The 19,918-nt window shown below is 39.7% G+C and overlaps 1 protein-coding gene across 1 annotated transcript in view; it reads right to left on the bottom strand.

Moving 5' to 3' along the window:
- Positions 1-248: 248 nt before the first annotated feature.
- The window catches only part of LOC148282424 (5-hydroxytryptamine receptor-like), a 281,204-nt gene continuing 261,534 nt past the window's right edge, over positions 249-19,918 (bottom strand). Inside the window, exon 5 of the mRNA XM_088225117.1 lies at positions 249-2,852. Within this exon, the coding sequence (XP_088081243.1) occupies positions 1,760-2,852 (1,093 nt within the window). The 3' untranslated portion in view covers positions 249-1,759. The remainder of the gene's footprint in view (positions 2,853-19,918) is intronic.

The following is a 19,918-nucleotide window of genomic DNA, read 5'->3' on the forward strand; positions in this document are numbered from 1 at the left end:
TAACACAAATGAAATTGGTATGTTTACGTGGGTCGCCGACAGGCACTAACATATTAACTGAGCACACTTTTATTAATTAGTTGAGCATTCAAACTAAATTGCTTGAATGGTTTTGTATAGTCCCGATTTAACACGGATTTATCTAGCAATTCGTGACATTAACATAATGTTTAATTGTGTCATGTGTAATTTTTGTATACATAATAATAAAAAATAAATAAATTTAAATGCGTTTATTTTACCTCAATATTTACAAGCATTGTTCCACCAAAATTACATTTTGTTATATTATTTGATAGTTTGATTTTTCATAACATTTAATAAATGCTTCAAATAGCAATGAGTATGTTTAATAATATATATATATAATTATATGTTTTTGTATAAATATTTGAGAAAGCTGAAAGTATAACACTTATGTAATAATTACTTTAAATTTTACTTTGATTCGGCTAATTATTTGATCGTTCTAATGGGAATATAAATAAACTGAGAGAACAATCAAATTCTCAGCCTGATATATGTAAAATATGACGCAAAGTCACAAATGAATTTTGTATTTTTATAGAAATATTATCTTTGCAATAAGATAATTTAAGTAGCGAGGGATTCAATATGTCCCATAAATAAATATTTATATTTATACAAGTAAAGAACAATAGTTCAACAATATATTTATATACGTCCTTTAAAAGCAAAATCAATGTGTGTTTTCTTAAATTAAGTAACAAAGTAAATTTTACAGTAAATTTAAGATGGAAAAATAATGAATCACTATTGAAGGCTAGAATTCTGGGCTCTGGAATCCAAGTCTTCAATTTCATAAAACAAAATGTCTGCAGATGCAAAAACTGTCTATTTTAAATAATTTTATGTTAGAACTGAGCGTACTAAACATTTCTCATAGAATTTCATAACATTGAACATCTAATTTAAGTTTTAAACATAATGTTGAGCAAAAGTATTGAACGTTCTAAAGAGAAATATTACATAATATTCTATAGGTAGATATTTAATTAATCATTTACTTATATTTTTCATAAATATTGTATTATATACTTCTGAGGTAACAATCTATCTAATATTAGTTCTTTTAAATAAACTATATATTTCTTATTGTTTTTTTTAATTACACCTTAAGCGTACATACTTTAATTAAAAATATTACAGTATAATTTAAATTAAATTATAGCTTCATTCTACTGTAAGTACATAATATATATAACAAGAAATTACTCACTAGGCATTCGTTGTCTTAGAATATCTATTGCGATAATAATTATTAACAATATTTTATAATCATATTTCATTAGTGATAATAAATATTTATTTTATTTACATAACTATGTAGTTTTTGCATTTTATTTGTTCAGCATTTTAAATATTAGATATTTTGTAATAACATTTACTTCTGGTTATTTTATAATAACTAATTATGTAACACAATTTCATTTATCTACTTAAGTTATTATAACAGATATGTTTTTTACTTAATACCAACATTTATAGCCATCTTTATGGGCTTCAATCATGACAAGAAATAAATAATTGATCCAAAATAAATCATTTGTATTTACAAAACATTTTATAGCACAGCAATTTTGTATCATTATAAATATTAAGTACATTAATTAGTAAACTTATAGGAATTTTCTCATATGACTATCGTGAAATTTGCATTCTCATATTACATCCAGAGAAAAATGGTAAAAAAGTTATATACATGCCACCATTTTACTACCTACTGACAAGTTTGTTTTTAATATTTCTTCGGCCTTCTCCTTCGATGTCTGCCGAATAATATCCTCGCAAAAGCTTGCCGGAAGTCAGGACTGAAAATTGTATAAATTACGGGATTGAGCGTTGAATTGAAATAACCGAGCCATAGGAAGAAGCTGGCCATGTAATCGTTTATAACGCAGTCTTGGCAGATCGGCATCACGAGTGCCATGATGAAGAACGGAAGCCAACATACAACGAAGGCTCCGGTGATGATGGCCAAAGTTTTTGCAGCTTTTCTTTCACGCTTGGCTTCCAGGCTCTCCTTTTTTTCGCGAGCTGTGTGAACGGTCGCATGTTCCACGGGCGTACTGCGTTCGACCACAGCGGAAGTCACACTGCCTTGGTTTTTGTTTAATATCTCTATTCTGCTGATGTCACTCATGTGGCTTTGGTGGCTATTCGAACCGTTGTTCGTAGTGGTTGCGGTGGAAGATTTCTCCGGTGAAACATTTGTCGAGCCGATTACTTGGACGTTTTGTGAGTTGCTAGACAAATTCGTAGTGGCTACTTTTTCCGAAATTGTGAACGCCGTTGTTTTTTGTTCGTGCCTCGCTTGCGCATCGTGGAGGTCGTCTACTGTGTCTACTGTCGTCGTGGATTGCCCTTCAGTTAGGAGCAAGGAAGCGGCGAGTGTTTCTGCAGTCTTAGCTGACCTGTTCTTCTTTCCGTATCTCTTGAGATTGAGGAACTTCTTTTTGACCGTGGAGTGTTTGTCGCAGTTTGGCGCGTCCACGTCAGGCTTGGCGGCGGCTTTCTTGTTGTCTCCTTGGTGTTCGCGCCTCCGCCTGATCCGTTTCCTGGCCGTTTGGAATATCTTCCAGTACAAGACGAGGATGACGAGGAGGGGGACGTAGAAGGTAGAGCAGGTGGCGAATATTTGGTAGGAGACATCTTGGCTGACCAAACAGCGCTGCTGTAGTGTGATGCGGTCCAGGTAGTCGGGGTCCTTCCACCCGAACTGTGGTGCGAGGGAGACTATGAGGGCTACACTCCACACTAAAACGATCATGGTGAATATTCTTCGCTCGTTTCTAGTGTGAATATAGTCTACGTTGGTGACAGCCCAGTATCTGAAATGAGAAAATTCAAATATAAATTTATGCTTATAAAAAACTCATTCGTTTAACCTTTTAGTAAAACTACGACTTGGTTTCCATTTTCCAGTGCCTACAATAATTTATTAACTATTAGTTGAAAACGACATCGAAATAATATGATTTTAAACCGATAATTCGGCGTTCTTTAGCGCAACGGTAGGAAAAAATATTGTAAAGCAAAGTGATCGGAAATATTTAAATGGCTTAAACCATGTTATTTTTTTTCAAAATTAGTAAGTCGTTTGATTTTTCGTCGTTTCTTACTAAAAAGTTTTCTCCATTTTTTTTATGGGAGTTGCTTTATTATTTACCTTGCTTATAATATACAACGTTTATATTTCAAAAGTGGATTTTTCTGCAATTAAATTTCTTTAAATTTATCTTGGCTATTGGGATCAGGAGGGATATACTAATGTGGGCCAATCAGAAACTTCTCAGCATTTGCTCATGTGGAGAGGAAACCACTTAAAACTCTTCAGGAGAAGCCGGCCTGTTGGTAGTAGTCAACAGGCTTTCCGTTCCACTAGAGGAGTGTTCGGCATTTTGTTCCCTACTTTGGTTTATTTTACCAATCGCCTGCACTATATTGACTATGTATGATACTACCTCTCGTGTGAGTTCTTTATTACCTATCGCCGATGGGATGTCGCATAGATCTTTACCCAAGCTTCTGCATCGCGCCTCCAGCTGTTGTCTAATAAGTTTAAAATTTACATTATTTTTCAATACGAGTTCCGTTAGACGGCATAACACATCAATGGTGTGTATCGGCTAAATACCGCAAGCGAACGCACGGCACGTTTTTGACTTTGATGCTAACGTTCAGGAAATTCCGACCTCAACCATGAACCCCGTGGAAGACCGGAGACTAAGGTTAAAATGGACGTGGAATTGGAAGTGATATTGAAAACGGACCCATCTCAAACAACGACTGAGAACAGAAGCTAAAGAAAGAAGAGAAGAGAACAGAAATAAAAGAACAGAAGCTTTCAACGTAAGTGACAGAACAAGTCATTTACATAAATTCGGCAAAGTAAAGCAGCTTGGGAAGTGGTTATGAGGCGAATGGGTGCCAGCGGCAAGGTCGCGTCGACGCCTGCAGTGCTTTGCTAAACCGACATAATAACGAGGGAATTCTGAGTCGGATCGTTACTTGCAAAGATAAACAAATCTTGTGAGACATTCGTAATCGTTTGTCGCAGTAGTTGAATAAAGGAGCTCCAGCCAAACAATGCCCAAACGATAAATCACCCAAAAGAAGCTTACGGTGACGGTATGGTGGTACAGTGTCGGCGTTACCCAAAATGGCTTTATTAAATCTTGCATAACTGTAACTGCAGATGTATATTGTCAAGAATTTCAGACAATGATGGAAAATCTCGAAGTAAAACAGCTTGCCTACCACATACCGCACACCGCATCTGAGGACACAAGTCTCCTTGGCGGTGCCCAGATACATGGAAAATTTGCTTGTTGCCAAACGAGAAAAGCTGTCCGAAGGAGCCCTCTGTAATGCGGTAGTCTTAACATCTTTATGCTAAAAGAAAGTAATCCAGAAGTAGATAACATGTACTTCATTGGATCGAGAAAAGAAGGAAGTGAATTCTTCACTTTTTGGGATTCAATTAATTGGACATGATCAATTCACCGTATTTTTTTCGAAAACTTTTTAAAGTGCTTGAAATTATTTTCGGAAGCCATCGGATCTGTATACTCGACAGGACCAAGGCCACGGATAGTAGCGAGAAGCTCCATTCGGTAATCATAGAGAGGGGAAAAGGGACAGGACCACACGATGTATTCAGAAGACTGATTGGGATATCCGCAGCAGTACGAAGCGGAATCAACACTATTGAAAACAAATTATTTTTGATTAAATTTACCATGACCTGATAAAAACTGCATTGAGTTTAATCACTTTATAATATCTGCCATGCAAGAAGGTTACCAAGTAGACACAATTTATACCGACTTCGCTAAGGCATTTGACAAAATCAACCATAATATATTACTTCGCAAGATATGGGAAATGGGTATACAAGGTGATTTGTACAGATAGCTTATATCATATATCAAAAATAGAAGTCAAACAGTAGCTGTATTAGAATTTAACTCAAATAGCATCTACATTACATCTGGTGTTCTTCAAGGATCCCACTTAGGACCTTTATTATTTTTAATTTACATAAATGACATTGGCAAATTTATTAAACATTCTAATTTTCTCATGTTTGCTGACGATACTAAATTATTTTTAAAAGTTAAGTTAGAAAATAATTGTTGGGAATTACAAAACGACCTAAATAAACTAGCGGATTACTGTTACCATAACCAGCTATTCTTACACACAAATAAATGTTTCGTTATTTCGTTCACTAGAAATATAAATAAAATTATTTTCAATTATGAAATTAACGGTAATTGTCTTGTCCGGAAAAACGAGCCGAGAGATTTAGGTGTGATTATGGATGAAAAACTTTTATTTGATTCCCATATTCAGACGTCTATAAATAGGGCTTACAGAAATCTGGGCTTTATTATACGCACCACTCGACCATTCAAAACAACCGCATCCCTCAAAATCTCATATAATGCATACGTTCGCAGCCATCTTGAGTTTGCATCTGTTGTTTGGAATCCTCGATCACAACTAGATAGAATAGAGAATAGATTCCTTAAACTTCTGGATCGTAAATCTCTTACATATTTTGACTCGTATGAAGACTCTTCTTCCTTTCATAGTTTAACTTCCCTAACTAAACGTAGAAGCATTTTCGATCTGTCTTTCCTCTTCAAAATTTTAAACAATTTTATCGATAGTCCATATCTCTTGGAGCGTATTTCAATCAATTGTAAGTCATTGTCAATTGTAAAGTCAACACGACAAGTTCATTTTTTTAATAATTTATTTCCCAAAAAAAATTATGTTCAAAACTCGTTTATTTATCGTAGCTGCTCCAAATTTAATTTACTTTGTCCCCATTCAGATATTTTTATTACAAAATTTTGTGACTTAAAAAAAAAAACTTTTTGAAACACTGTAAAATAAAACATTTGTCAGTGTGTAAAAAGTTTATGTTCCTTTAATTATGTTTATTTTATTATAATATCGAAATTTTGAATTGGTCAACTATATTATGAAAATCCCTCTCTTCCACTCCTCCACTCTATTTCTTCTTCAGAGCTCTTTTTTTTCTCATGTAATATATTATTTTTCTTTTTACGGTGTAACATGCTCTCTCATTATATTTGAGAATAACTTTAACTGGATGTATGTATTATTTTTTATATTTTGTATTCTTATATAACAACTGTTGTTTTTCCTTAATAAATAAAAATAAAAATAAAATAAAAATTAGGTATCTATTTAAATATGTGTAATATTTGTCAAAGTAATCTGCATAAAAAAATCTTATTACTTTTTTCGCATTTTAAAGGATTTGTTAATTCTTAAACGTGTTTATATGAATGAAAATACCCTTTTTATTAAAAAAATACTCCTCGTATTTTAACAACGAAACTTTATACCGTATAAAATTGCCGTAAATAACCATACATTAACGGTTTTAATACTCGTATATCAGAAGTTGCAGGCCGCTGAACATAACGTTTGCTGGAAATGTGTCACATGCTAGTTCCGAAATTACTGCGACAGTAAACAGTCACCACACCAGTTCAGAGCGGTACTAAGTACTAAACCTCTCAACAATTCCAGTATATTCATGTTGATTTAGTCTTTTCCTGCATTTGAAGCAGATAGCGAGACCCCTTTTCACGTAGAAACTGGCCAGCCTTTGTGTGTTTTAGAGTTTATATTGCATAAACCTACATAATTTATTATATTTAAAAACGTATGAACTTAACTTGTATGATAATAGTATAAAAAAAAAACAATACTTTTTGATATTTTAAATATTCAAAGCACCCTTCTTCACTCTCCTAAACTTTCTATCCTTATACCGGGCGCGTTCCGCCCATACATATTGTGGATGAGGCGCATCCCTAGAATATTTGAAAATAATAACACGCATTTTATAATATAAATATAAAAATAATAATCTACAAATATTTTTAAAATTATTGCCGAAAATGGTTATTTGCACGCAATGTACAAACTCAAATAATATTTTCAGTATACATACCTATCTATATGTTTTTATGTAAGCATATTTCCTATATCAATGTTCTGAATATCAAGATTATTCGTTATGTACGCTGAATTTTTTTTTTTAAAATTATTTTTTTAAAAAATTATTATTTCTTTTTTGCACCACAACAGGCCAGGAGGCCACAACTATAGTAAAGGTGTATGGTGGGTTTTGCATTTTATTTGTCTATTTATTATTTTATTAATTTATTAATAATTATAGAAGTACACATGAATAAAAATTAAGATGCATTAAAAAAAAGTACACCTAATATATACAAAGACCTTACTAAGCCATTTTTTGTGGCTTGTTGGTGAAGTTTACCAATTTAAAAATTAATCCTACTTAAAAATAAATATCTTTACAGAAATAATTACAGTCGGAATAAGGAGGAGTAGTTAGACTATATCCGTGTCGAGAATTTAAAAAACATAGGAGTATATAAAAAAAAAAAAATATTTAAAAAATCCTTGATTATTGAGTACATGAAAAATAACATTTTTTATGTATAAATTGTATGTATTTATTTGATATGTAATATTTTCTTTACTAACTTTGTATACTATGTGGAAATCTGTTATTAGTTCTGAGTTTATACACTATATCTGTTTGTTTGCTAAAAATATGTATGTAGAACTGTTGATTTCCCAAATAAAATAAAATAAATAATAAATAAATAAATATGTTACGGAAAATGGCAGCTTTCAAAAAGAACTGGGAGTGCGGCTAAGAATAGCAGGTGCCACATTCAACAGTATGAAGGCTGTCTGCAGATCGTATATTTACTCAGTGAAAGCCAAATGCCGCCTATATAACACCTGCATAACACCTGTTCTCCTCTATGGATGCGAATCGTGGCACCTCACTAGGGCCCAAAACAGCAAAATAATAAGTATTGAGAATAGGCGTCTCAGAAGAATTTTGGGTGTGTGGCGATTTGACTTTGTGTGGAATGAAGTAATAAGAGAACGGGTGCAGCAAACTCCGGTGAGAACTGTCATCAAGCGGAGGCGATGAGGTTGGCTTGGCCATGTACTGCGGATGCTTCCTGAGAGCCTTAACTACGCTTGTCTACTTTACAAGGCATCAGGTTATCGACGTCCTGGACGTCCACTTCTGACTGTTTGTCGGCAGTTCATATAAGAACTACGGGACGCAAACCTGCCTTGGGAGGATGCACAGGAGCTGGCAGCCGACAGAAATTCCCGGAGGATTTTCGTGGACACCATATGCTCCAATTAGAGAGCGGAAATAGAATAGACGGAGACTTCAATATTTACTTCTTAAAAATGTTTCCCCTAGTCAAAATCGCAAAAAAATGCATATTTCTCCTATCTCAGAGTTTGTAATTAATTTATTATTACACCGAATCTAACTGTGCTTAGGGAACTGCATAAGTACATCAACCGTAGTGTATCTCGTTCATTTTTGTTGCATGAAAGTAAGATGATCAGTCTTACACTTCAGGTGCCAATCCATATATGTGTGTACTTACGGTAGGTAATCAGTCTTACGCTTCAGGTGCGTAACTACATTTGAAACAATATTTCACGTCCACTCTGCCAGAAATTGAACTCAGAATCATAAGCGTGTAGACAAACGGGTCAACTACTACACTGCAAGGCGGACTTATCTCCACTCGATTACCACTTTCAGAATATTTAGTTGAGAGTAGTCATCGAGTTAAAGAAACACGTTGAGGGTTATTTCACACAGATAACTCTTTTCTTCGGAATAAAAAGTATATCACTACTATCAGCAGCCGCCCCATAAAAAAATATTACTTAATGAAACAAAAGACTGCAACTATACTATTTTCGAACAAAAGAGGCTTGAATCATTAATAGGCACGTTGTTGCCGACGTAAAAGTACATGCACCAACTTGGCGGCCCTTCCTGGGGTTTTAATGTAGCATAGGAGGCTTCAGTATGTGTAAGCGATCTACCACCTCCTCAATAAAGACTAGTATTTGTCACTTTCGGGGGTGGTGATCGCCATACTGAAGCCCACATATAGATTAGAATTCATGAAAATATTTGTATGCCCATAATGTGTTTTTATGTTGTTCTGTATAAGTGTTGATCGCCGCGCGGTCGGCGGGGAACTGCGGCCGGTAGCGGGAGGGTGGGGACCTTATACGTGGCGCGAGAGAGACCGATAGAGCCGGCAAATGTGCTCGCTATCTCTCTCGCCGCGTGATTGGTCAACCTAGCACCGCCCGCTATTGGCCTAGCCCACCGCCGCACGGCAAAATGTTGTATATATAGCCCCGCCGGGGAAAAATAAAGTCAGTCATCTCACCACACTACTAAGGCTTTCTACTCTCCACTTCACCTCCCTACCTCGCTTCAAACCGGACCTCATCGCCACCTGGATTCGAACACCGCTACCCCCCTGGACTTGGAACTCGGATACTCTTTGGATTGGATTTTGGACCCCGGATAATTTGGACCCTTGGATACTTCCCCGGAACACACCCCGCCGTTCCCACCGACGGAGAGATACCGGCCTTACAACCCGGTTGCCTGACTCAGGATTGCGGCCGCCAGCGCTACTCGCTAGCGACCCCGCAAGGGATCTCTAGGCGACGATACCTCCCCCGGAGCTTATCGTTCGTCGGCCGAGGCCCGCCTACGCCCGGCCACTCTGCGTTTGACACCAGCACCTATAGAAATACAGTTCTTGTGACGGGCGCGATTGCTACGGACGAAGCAGTGATCCGCCGCGTCTGTTACAAGTTGGTCCTTCGAGCCGGATATTCATCGCAGAGCGCCTAGAGATGACTTCGAGAACCCCTTCACTCCGCTCGGGTCGAGGAGGCACGGAACCGAGAGAAGACCCTGCTACAGATCAGGACTCAGCCGAGTCGGACACATCCGAAGATACAGTCCAGCGGCTGAGGACGCAGGTTCGAACGCTCCGTGCTTCACTACACGATCAAGACCGACGCGTGCCCTTGGAGACGAATCCCGAGCCCGCGCCGCGTACTACGGATATGGACGGCATCATGACGGTGCTGTCAAAAATGGCGATTCTACTAGAGGCTTCGCAAGGAAGAAGCCCGACTTCAGCCCCAGAGGACGTTAGCAGAGTCGGCGCCATGATAGCGCGCCAATCTACTGCCAAGGACCTACCCGCCTTCGCCGGAGAGCCGCAGGAATGGGCTACTTTCAAATCGCAGTACACTCAGTCGACGGAGATGTGCTGCCTTTCGGATCCAGAAAACCTCCTGCGTCTACAGCGTGCGTTAAAAGGACGGGCAAGAGAATCTGTGTCGTCATTACTAGTGGATCCAAGCCAAGTGAGGGTGATAATGAAGACGTTGGAGCTACACTACGGCCAGCCGGACATTGTAGCGTCTTCCTTGTTGGAAAAAGTGAGAAGGCTCCGCTGCATACAGAACGACGGATCTACGCAAGCATTAGTAGATCTGTCTAGCGCAGTTCGGAACGCGATAGCGACCTTAGAAGGCTTCGGTGGCGATTACATGTCTACGCCACAACTACTAAGCGAACTAGTGAGCAAGTTACCGCTGTGCATGAAGTCTCTCTGGTGGTACAGCAGAAGAGGAAACCGGGTGAGGCCCTCCGCGAAGGATTTCGCGCTCTTCTTGGAAGATTTAACGGAATCTTCGATGATAGGCGGCGGAATAGAGCCGCAAGTGTACAGCGGAAAACAACGCGAGAAGCCACAGAAGCGAGAACAAGTGCATACAGTGATTTCAACAGAGGGAAACGGGAAAAGTGTAGCGTCATGTGTTTTGTGCGGACGAGGACATTTACTACAAACGTGCCAGGAATACATAGAGTGTAGTATTTCGGAAAGATGGGACATAGTGAAGCGAAAGAATTTGTGTTTTTCGTGTTTATCGAACACTCATCGGGCGATAAAGTGTAGAAATGTAAAAAAGTGCGGCCTCGATGGATGTCGCCGAACACATCACAAGACATTACACGACAGAAATAGTGCCGATATCAGTGAAGCTCGGTCTAGCGCCGATATACGAGCGCCAGATAATAATGCCCGCCGCGACACGCCTGCAGCGGCGGGCGCCGGGGAAACAGACCGACCGCGAACGAAACCCGCGCCGCGAGTTCAAATGAAAGAAACTACGATTACGGCCACAGTTCGCGGACGAATAATATAGTGACGAGCACCTACGCTCGGGAGGAACCGGTCCTCCTAAAAGTGATTCCCGTCATGTTAAGTGGTCCGCGAGGACGAGTGAACGCGTACGCGTTACTAGATGAGGGATCAACCGTGACATTGATTGACGCAAAAATAGCAAACGACATCGGCGCGCCGGGAGAGACTCGAGGATTAAAAATCCACGGTGCCGGCGGAATGTGCGTAACAGATAGTGCATCAAGAAAAGTCACAATTAAAGTGCGCGGAGTTACGGAAGATTTATTCACTCTCCGCGCAAACACAATACAGAAGCTGAGTCTGCCGCTACAGCCCGTGATTGAAGGGGAAGGCAGGATGCGACAAGTGTGCCCGCAGTTACTCATCGGCCAAGATAACGCCTCTCTCATAGTGACGAGAGAGGCACGGAGATGCGGGGAATACATCGCCTCAGTGACAGCCTTAGGAAAGGTGATACACGGTGGGCGGACACGCCAGACTAACGCCAGCATACTAATGGCGCTTAGTACAGAACAGAGACTAGAAAATCTAGTTAAACAGAATTACGCCGTCGACGCGTTAGGTATAAGTTCGACAGCCAAGATATCGCGTCAGGAGGCGCGAGCCACAGAAACCATGAGAGCCACGACACGTTTCCTACCGCAAGGACAGTACGAGACAGGGCTACTGTGGAAAGACAATCGAATGTGTTTACCGGATAATCGCCGTACAGCGCTGAATCGATTTTTAAGCATAGAGAAAAAGTTCAGTAAAAACAGTGAATTCGCCGCGGCTTACAAGTTAAAGATTAAAGAATATCTAGACAAGGGGTATGCCCGGGAACTGACGCTGGCTGAAAGACAAGACACTGCGAGTGGGCTTTGGTTTTTGCCGCATTTCGCAGTGACGAACGTGAATAAACCGGATAAAATACGGATAGTATTTGACGCCGCCAGCCGCTGCAACGGGAAGTCATTGAACGACATGTTGGCCAACGGCCCGGACCTTCTCTCATCGCTTATGGGAAATATAATGCGATTTCGCGAGGGAAAGATCGCGCTGGCAGCAGATATAAGGAGATGTTTCTCCAAATTAAAATAAGAAAAGAAGACCAGAGGGCGCAGCTGTTCCTCTGGCGCGATAGTCCCGAAGAAGAAATTCGGGAAATGATTATGACGTCGATGACGTTCGGCGCGGCGTGTTCACCGAGCAGCGCACAGTACGTGAGAAATCAAGTCGCAGAAGATCACGGGCAAGAGATGGCCGCCGCCAGGGATGCTGTGCGAAATAAATTCTACATGGACGACTATATGGATGCCGTAGACAGTGCAACAGAGGCGATACAACTGCGCCACGATGTCAGCGAACTACTACGGCGGGGCGGATTCATCCTCGCGAATTGGGCGAGTAATGATCCCTCCGTAATGGAAGCGATTCCTTCAAGTCTGAGAGGGAAAAGCGCACGTGAAATAAAGTGTGCGAACAGTGCCATCGTGATGACAGCCCTCCCGGACGAAAGAAGATTTTCCTCCTGGCGGAGACTGATCAGGACTACAGCGTGGGTGTTGCGCTTCATAAACCGCTGCAGGAAAAAGAATACAGGAAGCGCGACACTCATCGCCCCGGAACTCAAGGCATCAGAGAGGGCGTGGATACTCATAAGCCAGACAGACAGTTACCACGCCGAGATAGCCGCAATTAGACGGGGGGAGTGCCTCCCGCGGAACAGCCGCCTGCTGGGCCTCACTCCCTACCTCGATAAAGATAGCGTCCTCAGAATGGGGACGCGAATTATGGAAGCCCCCGCGGTGAGCGAGCAACTAAAGGCGCCCGTCATACTGGACGGAGCGCACGCCTATACGCGTCTATTGATAAGGCATTATCACGAGTCGCGGCAACACGCAAGTACAGAGCGGACACTCAGCGAACTCAGACAACAGTTCTTTATAACACGATTACGGACAAATATAAGGAAAATTATATACGAGTGCCGCTACTGTCGAATACAGAAGGCCCGCCCGCAGCCTCCGCTCATGGGACAGCTGCCTGCCGGCCGACTCGTCATCACGTAAGGCCTTTTACCCACTGTGGGGTGGACATGTTCGGGCCCGTATACGTAACTATCGGAAGACGCCGGGAGAAACGATACGGGGCCCTGTTTACGTGCATGGTTACGAGGGCCGTGCATATTGAAATTACACCGTCGTTGAGTACTGACTCGACGGTGCAGGCCCTCAGAAGGATGGCGGCCCGCAGAGGACATCCGACAACGCTCTACTCGGACAACGGGACGAACTTCAGAGGCGCAGACAAAGAGATGGCGGCCGCCATGAAGGAACTAGCCCACGATCCCGAACTACAGAACGAGGCGACAAGGAGAGGGATCAAATGGGTGTTCAACCCGCCATCGGCGCCACACATGGGGGGAGCCTGGGAACGGCTCGTCCGGTCGATAAAGGGGGCGCTTATGGTGATTCTAAAGGAACAAGCCCCCCGAGAGGAAACGCTAATGACAGCGATAGCGGAGGCCGAGTACACAGTAAACACTCGGCCCCTAACCCACGTCTCGCTTGATAGCCGAGACGACGCTCCGCTGACTCCGATGCACTTTCTCATCGGGTCGAGCGGGGCCCAGCCGCATCTGGCCGATTACAGAGACGCGCCGCCCGAACTGTGCCTCAGAAAACAATGGCGGGTGGCGCAGAAACTAGCCGACGCATTTTGGAAAAGATGGATGAGGGAATATCTCCCGACGTTGGCACAGCGACGGAAGTGGCAACAGGCCGCCACACCGATCATGGTCGATGACCTGGTCATAATAACGGACGCCGCCCTCCCGCGGAATGAATGGCCGCGGGGACGCGTCATAGCAGTCACACCAGGGAAGGATGGACAAGTCAGGAGCGCCCGGGTCCAGACAGCCACCGGAACCTACACACGACCCGCCGTCAAGCTCGCCGTGTTGCAAATCAAGGACGACGTCGGCGCAGAGATGCCTCCTCGGCAGGGGGGAGTGTTGCCGACGTAAAAGTACATGCACCAACTTGGCGGCCCTTCCTGGGGTTTTAATGTAGCATAGGAGGCTTCAGTATGTGTAAGCGATCTACCACCTCCTCAATAAAGACTAGTATTTGTCACTTTCGGGGGTGGTGATCGCCATACTGAAGCCCACATATAGATTAGAATTCATGAAAATATTTGTATGCCCATAATGTGTTTTTATGTTGTTCTGTATAAGTGTTGATCGCCGCGCGGTCGGCGGGGAACTGCGGCCGGTAGCGGGAGGGTGGGGACCTTATACGTGGCGCGAGAGAGACCGATAGAGCCGGCAAATGTGCTCGCTATCTCTCTCGCCGCGTGATTGGTCAACCTAGCACCGCCCGCTATTGGCCTAGCCCACCGCCGCACGGCAAAATGTTGTATATATAGCCCCGCCGGGGAAAAATAAAGTCAGTCATCTCACCACACTACTAAGGCTTTCTACTCTCCACTTCACCTCCCTACCTCGCTTCAAACCGGACCTCATCGCCACCTGGATTCGAACACCGCTACCCCCCTGGACTTGGAACTCGGATACTCTTTGGATTGGATTTTGGACCCCGGATAATTTGGACCCTTGGATACTTCCCCGGAACACACCCCGCCGTTCCCACCGACGGAGAGATACCGGCCTTACAACCCGGTTGCCTGACTCAGGATTGCGGCCGCCAGCGCTACTCGCTAGCGACCCCGCAAGGGATCTCTAGGCGACGATACCTCCCCCGGAGCTTATCGTTCGTCGGCCGAGGCCCGCCTACGCCCGGCCACTCTGCGTTTGACACCAACACCTATAGAAATACAGTTCTTGTGACGGGCGCGATTGCTACGGACGAAGCAGTGATCCGCCGCGTCTGTTACACACGTTTTGGAATTTTATTGGATCCTCGTTTTTATTGTGCAAGTCCGGTACTGCACAAAATAAATTACCTGCAGGAGCAATGGCGCCAATAAAACGGAGCTGATAAGGAAGTGCCACCTCGTTTGAGTTCCGGACACTAAATTGTTGATTTATGTGCTTTCTCGGCCAAAATAAACATAGCAACAATGATAAACCTACGATTTACGGCCATTTTGTGCAGCAGCAAAATCACGCGACCGGAAAATATCTTCGACATTGTCGTTTCTCTATGCTTTATGGTTGTGTGATTGGGAACTGTTAACTAGAGAGATTTAGGCTACAAAGAGTCAAAAATATTTTGAGTACGTAAGTCCAAATGTTTGTAAGTGGAAAATTAATATGTTATTTTTTCTGTACGTTTATGATAAAGGCTATTAAAAAAATTCCCAGAATTTGTTATGGTTTTCAATGAATTTGTTTAGTTTTTTATGATTAATTTAGTTTATATTGCTTATTATGTTTAAAATGATAATTAGATTGATAAGATTAATTACGTTTTCACTTTCTTATTATGTTAACTATATTTAGTAACTAATTTAAGGCATGTTTCACTTATTGTAAAATGTTTCCCTCGGTGCGGGACACCCCAGTGAGGGAACATTATTCTGCATAAAAAAAACAAACATCGTAAAAGTTTAAATAAATAAAAATATAAAAACATTATGTATGGAAGCGATGTATGGAGTTTAAAAAAAGGATGAATGTAGGCTGAATACTGTCGAAAATCAAACTCTCAGGCTAATGTGTGGTAAAACTGTGTACGATGGTTGCACAAATGTTAAACACCGTGCATTATGTAAGGCTGAGATGAGCATGATCGACAAAATCCAAAAATGAATTTTGGGTTGCTTTTGGATATGTAGAAAGCGAGGTCTGTTTGCAAAGACAGAACTCGCTATGGGGCGTGATAGTTTGTTTTTGACCAAAATAATAGAGATTCAAAAATGTTATCGTTGTTTCCCGACATATTTTTACTCTCAAGGGTGGGCGTCAGTGCTATACAAGCTTCTGACGTCACTGCGACCTATGAAGATCTATTGTGACGGGTCCCCGTGAATAGTTCCAGCCCTCCAAGTCCAGGTCAATAAAGAGGCTACTGTGTGGAATGCGAGATTTTTCATTTTGCTAAATCTCCCCCTCCAAGCCCAGATCCTTAAAGTACCGGGCTACTGGGTAGGGGGTGAGCTCTTTAACATCCTCAGGTTTAACCAGTGGTCTCCCGAGGATGAGGCTTCTTTTATGATGTAAAGCATCACATTCACATAAAATGTATATAGGTGTTTCTTCACCTGAACTGCAGAAACTTCCGTCCAGAAGTTTCAGAAAGGTTGTGCCCTTCCCGACATACGGTATGATCTTTGCTTTTTAATATTCAGCAATACTTCAGCCGACTTCATCGCAAAGCTCCAAAATAGGTCTGAACTGACAATACATGTTGTTCCTCCGAAATGGAAACAACATTATGTTTTCATAGTGTTAAATATGTCGAATATCATGCCAAAAAGGGTATTTGCAAAAAAAAATTACTGCATTACTATTCCAAAAAAATCTGCGCTGAAGCACATATATATTTTTTGTGGAAACTCACGGCGATCGTGCTGTATCGGAAATAATATGCAGAAATTGGTGTCGACGCTTTAAAAATAATGATAACAATATTTAAGATAAAGAATGCTCTGACGCATCGTAAAATTTTGAAGATGAATAATAAAAAGCATTGTTCGATGAAGACCCATGTCAGACGCAAATCGAAATAGCAAAATCATTAGAAGTTGATCACACAGCAGTTGCTAAATATTTAAAAGCATTCGGAACGATTCAAAAGCAAGGGAATATCGTGCCATATGAATTGAAGCCGAGAGACTTAAAACAAAAACAGCGTGAACTTATTCAAGTCCTCAATATAAAACGACTTAAAAGGGATACAAAAGCAGTACTCTCATTTTCTGCTTTTTAAAATTTTACACATAACAAGTTTTTTGTAAACAGTATTTTAATTATATTTTATTTCTTTATTTTTGTGAATATACCATCTAAATAATAAAAATAATAGTGCAAATTGATATTTAAATGTCAGGACCTCACCTGGATGGAGTAATTTGCAATTGTTAAAGTTAGGAAAATGCGTGTTTTGTGGCTAACTTTTTAGAAAACGTTAGATTTACTGCACCTAAACGTTTTTAGAGAATTTGAATTTTGCTACATATTTTTTGCCTTTGGCGCACCGGTTTTAAAATGTATGCGAAACAATGACATATCAATAAAAAACATGAACATTGTACAAATTACGTGGAAACTGAATCGTTATGGGGGGTCATGAAAAATAAGAGTTTTTAAACAAACGTTCGGGAAAATAGTGTTTTGGCATAAATCTGAATGTTTAAATATGATGTTTTTAGAAGTAATGTAAATATTGATGCTTAAGCATTTCTTATTATTTTATTTTATTTTGAATCTTCAAATACTAGAAATTTTGAACATAAACATATTTATGTGTGTGCTCTAATAATAACAATCTTTTATACGTATATTTACTTTATAAGTTATTTAACACATATTTTTTAACCTTCTGATTGAATTTTAATATAACATTTCCCTATTGTGGAGTTAAATGTAACGTGAGTTACCATGGAATAACCCTTTATTGTTTAAATTCATGTTAAAAACCTTTTTAAATAAATATTTCAGTATAATCATGTCAGGAATCAAACTCTAAATCTCAAACTTGGTAGGCAAACGCGCAAACTACTACTCCACGAAGCGGACTTATATCCACTCGATTTTCCTTTTTATGATTCTTACCTGAGAGTAGCTTTTGAGTCATAAACACTTGGTTGGACCGATATTTTTTTCCGAATTTAGAAATAAAAAGGGTCTAAAAAGTTGCTTTTTGGATTACTCGGAATGCAAAAAATAAAATAAAAAACCATTTGACACTACTTTTAGCCCTCAACTAGAGCTTGAAGTTTTAGAAAAAGTCAATTTTTTTCGCTAAACCGGCTGTCATTTTGTATTTAAGTGAGAAAATCAGTCTAATAAAATTTAATAATGTGCGTTAAATCTTATTAAATGAGCGTCTAAGGGTGTGGAGTTACACTTTGTTTTGTAATAAATGGGTAGCATTGTTTTAATGAGCCATTGTTTTCGTCAATATTAGCCAGGCGCTTAACGGAATCAACTTCGCGGGGTGTAAACTTTTTGTATTTTGGTAGTTTTAAAACGTGTTAGAATTTGTAATGTGATTAAGTTATATTTTATTTTATTTTATTTAATTTAATTTAATTTTAATTTATTTCATTTCATTTCATTTCATTTCATTTCATTTCATTTCATTTCATTTTATTTTATTTTATTTTATTTTATTTTATTTTATTTTATTTTATTATTAAACCAACAGTTCTACATACATATGTATGGTAAATAAACATATATAGTGTATTAACTCAGAACCAATAACAGATTTCCACAAAGTATACAAAGTTAGTAAAGAAACTATATGACATATTAAATATATACATATAAGTTCATACATATAAAAATGTTATTTTCATGCACTCGTAAATATTTTTCAACTATCAAAATTTTTAAAAATATTTGTTTAAGAACAGTAAGTTTTTGAAAATTGGGCGGGATTAGAACAAGGATGCTTGAAGAGAGGATAAAGAGGGAGATGTACATATTTATTATTTTAATGTCTACCAAGTTACATAATTCATATTTAGTGTACATTTTAAATCTAACAGAGTGATGCTTGTGTAATCTGTCTTTAAATTTTGTATTGTACACAGAAAAGTTCTACGAAATAAAGCATTTTTAACATACGATGTTTTACTTATTGGTACATGAAACGGGTGGTACCATCCACAAATCCTGGCTGGCACATGTATTGTTATTAAACTAAGTAGTTCTGTACAGTCAACTATTCCTGTGATAATTTTATGAATCAGTAGTTGGTCCGCACACACACACTTTGCGGTATTGTAGAGAAGTGATTATATGGAAGGTGGAGGCAGTGAGATGATCATAACAAATACCGGTTTTGTATTTTAGGTACATTATAATTTTTTGTGGAATATCTTCTGTTCTTGTTATTTTAATTCAATTCAATTAATTTATTTAAAATATAACATATACATTACAAAAATATATTCAATACGTACATATTAAAAAAGAAAAAATAAATACACAAAAGAGACTCATGTCAAAGTAGTAGAAGAATCCTGCTCCGGAAAACCCCTTCGGATACATGGAATAGATGAATATCCAGAGCGATGTTGTTCAGCATAGCGGTAGCCCTTCCAACAGGCATAACCATAGGCTGGTTGGTCCTGAATATCGGAATATGAAACAATCTATGCTGACGCGTCTTAGGTAATTATCAGGAACATACAAACCAATGCTCATCATAATTTCAGAATTATCGATCATATCGCGCAACAATCGATAAAAATGTGTTGTCAAATACACATTCCTTCTAGTCTCTAAACTGTTGTAGCCAAGCATACCCTGGAGAAACTCAGTCGGGTAGAGCCAAGGAAAATACCCGCACTCTCTCATGTAGAGATATCTCAGAAACTTCTTTTGCTTTTTTCTATCATAAAAGAGTACTTCAGTTCATGTGGCCATTTCATAGAGTACTTCAGTTCATGTGACCATTCATGGTTATATACATGGCATACTGAGGATTCCATATCTGAGAGGCGTATTCCAAATGGCTTCTGACAAACGTATAAAATAATGAAATTAGAGCCTTTGGATAATCAAAGTGTTTACTCATTCGAATTATGAAACCTAACATGTTCAATGCTTTGGAGGTAATTTTATTGAT

Source organism: Micrasema longulum, unplaced genomic scaffold, assembly GCF_059751315.1.
Source record: "Micrasema longulum isolate JH-2025_06_02 unplaced genomic scaffold, ASM5975131v1 h1tg000331l, whole genome shotgun sequence".
NCBI lineage: Eukaryota > Metazoa > Arthropoda > Insecta > Trichoptera > Brachycentridae > Micrasema > Micrasema longulum.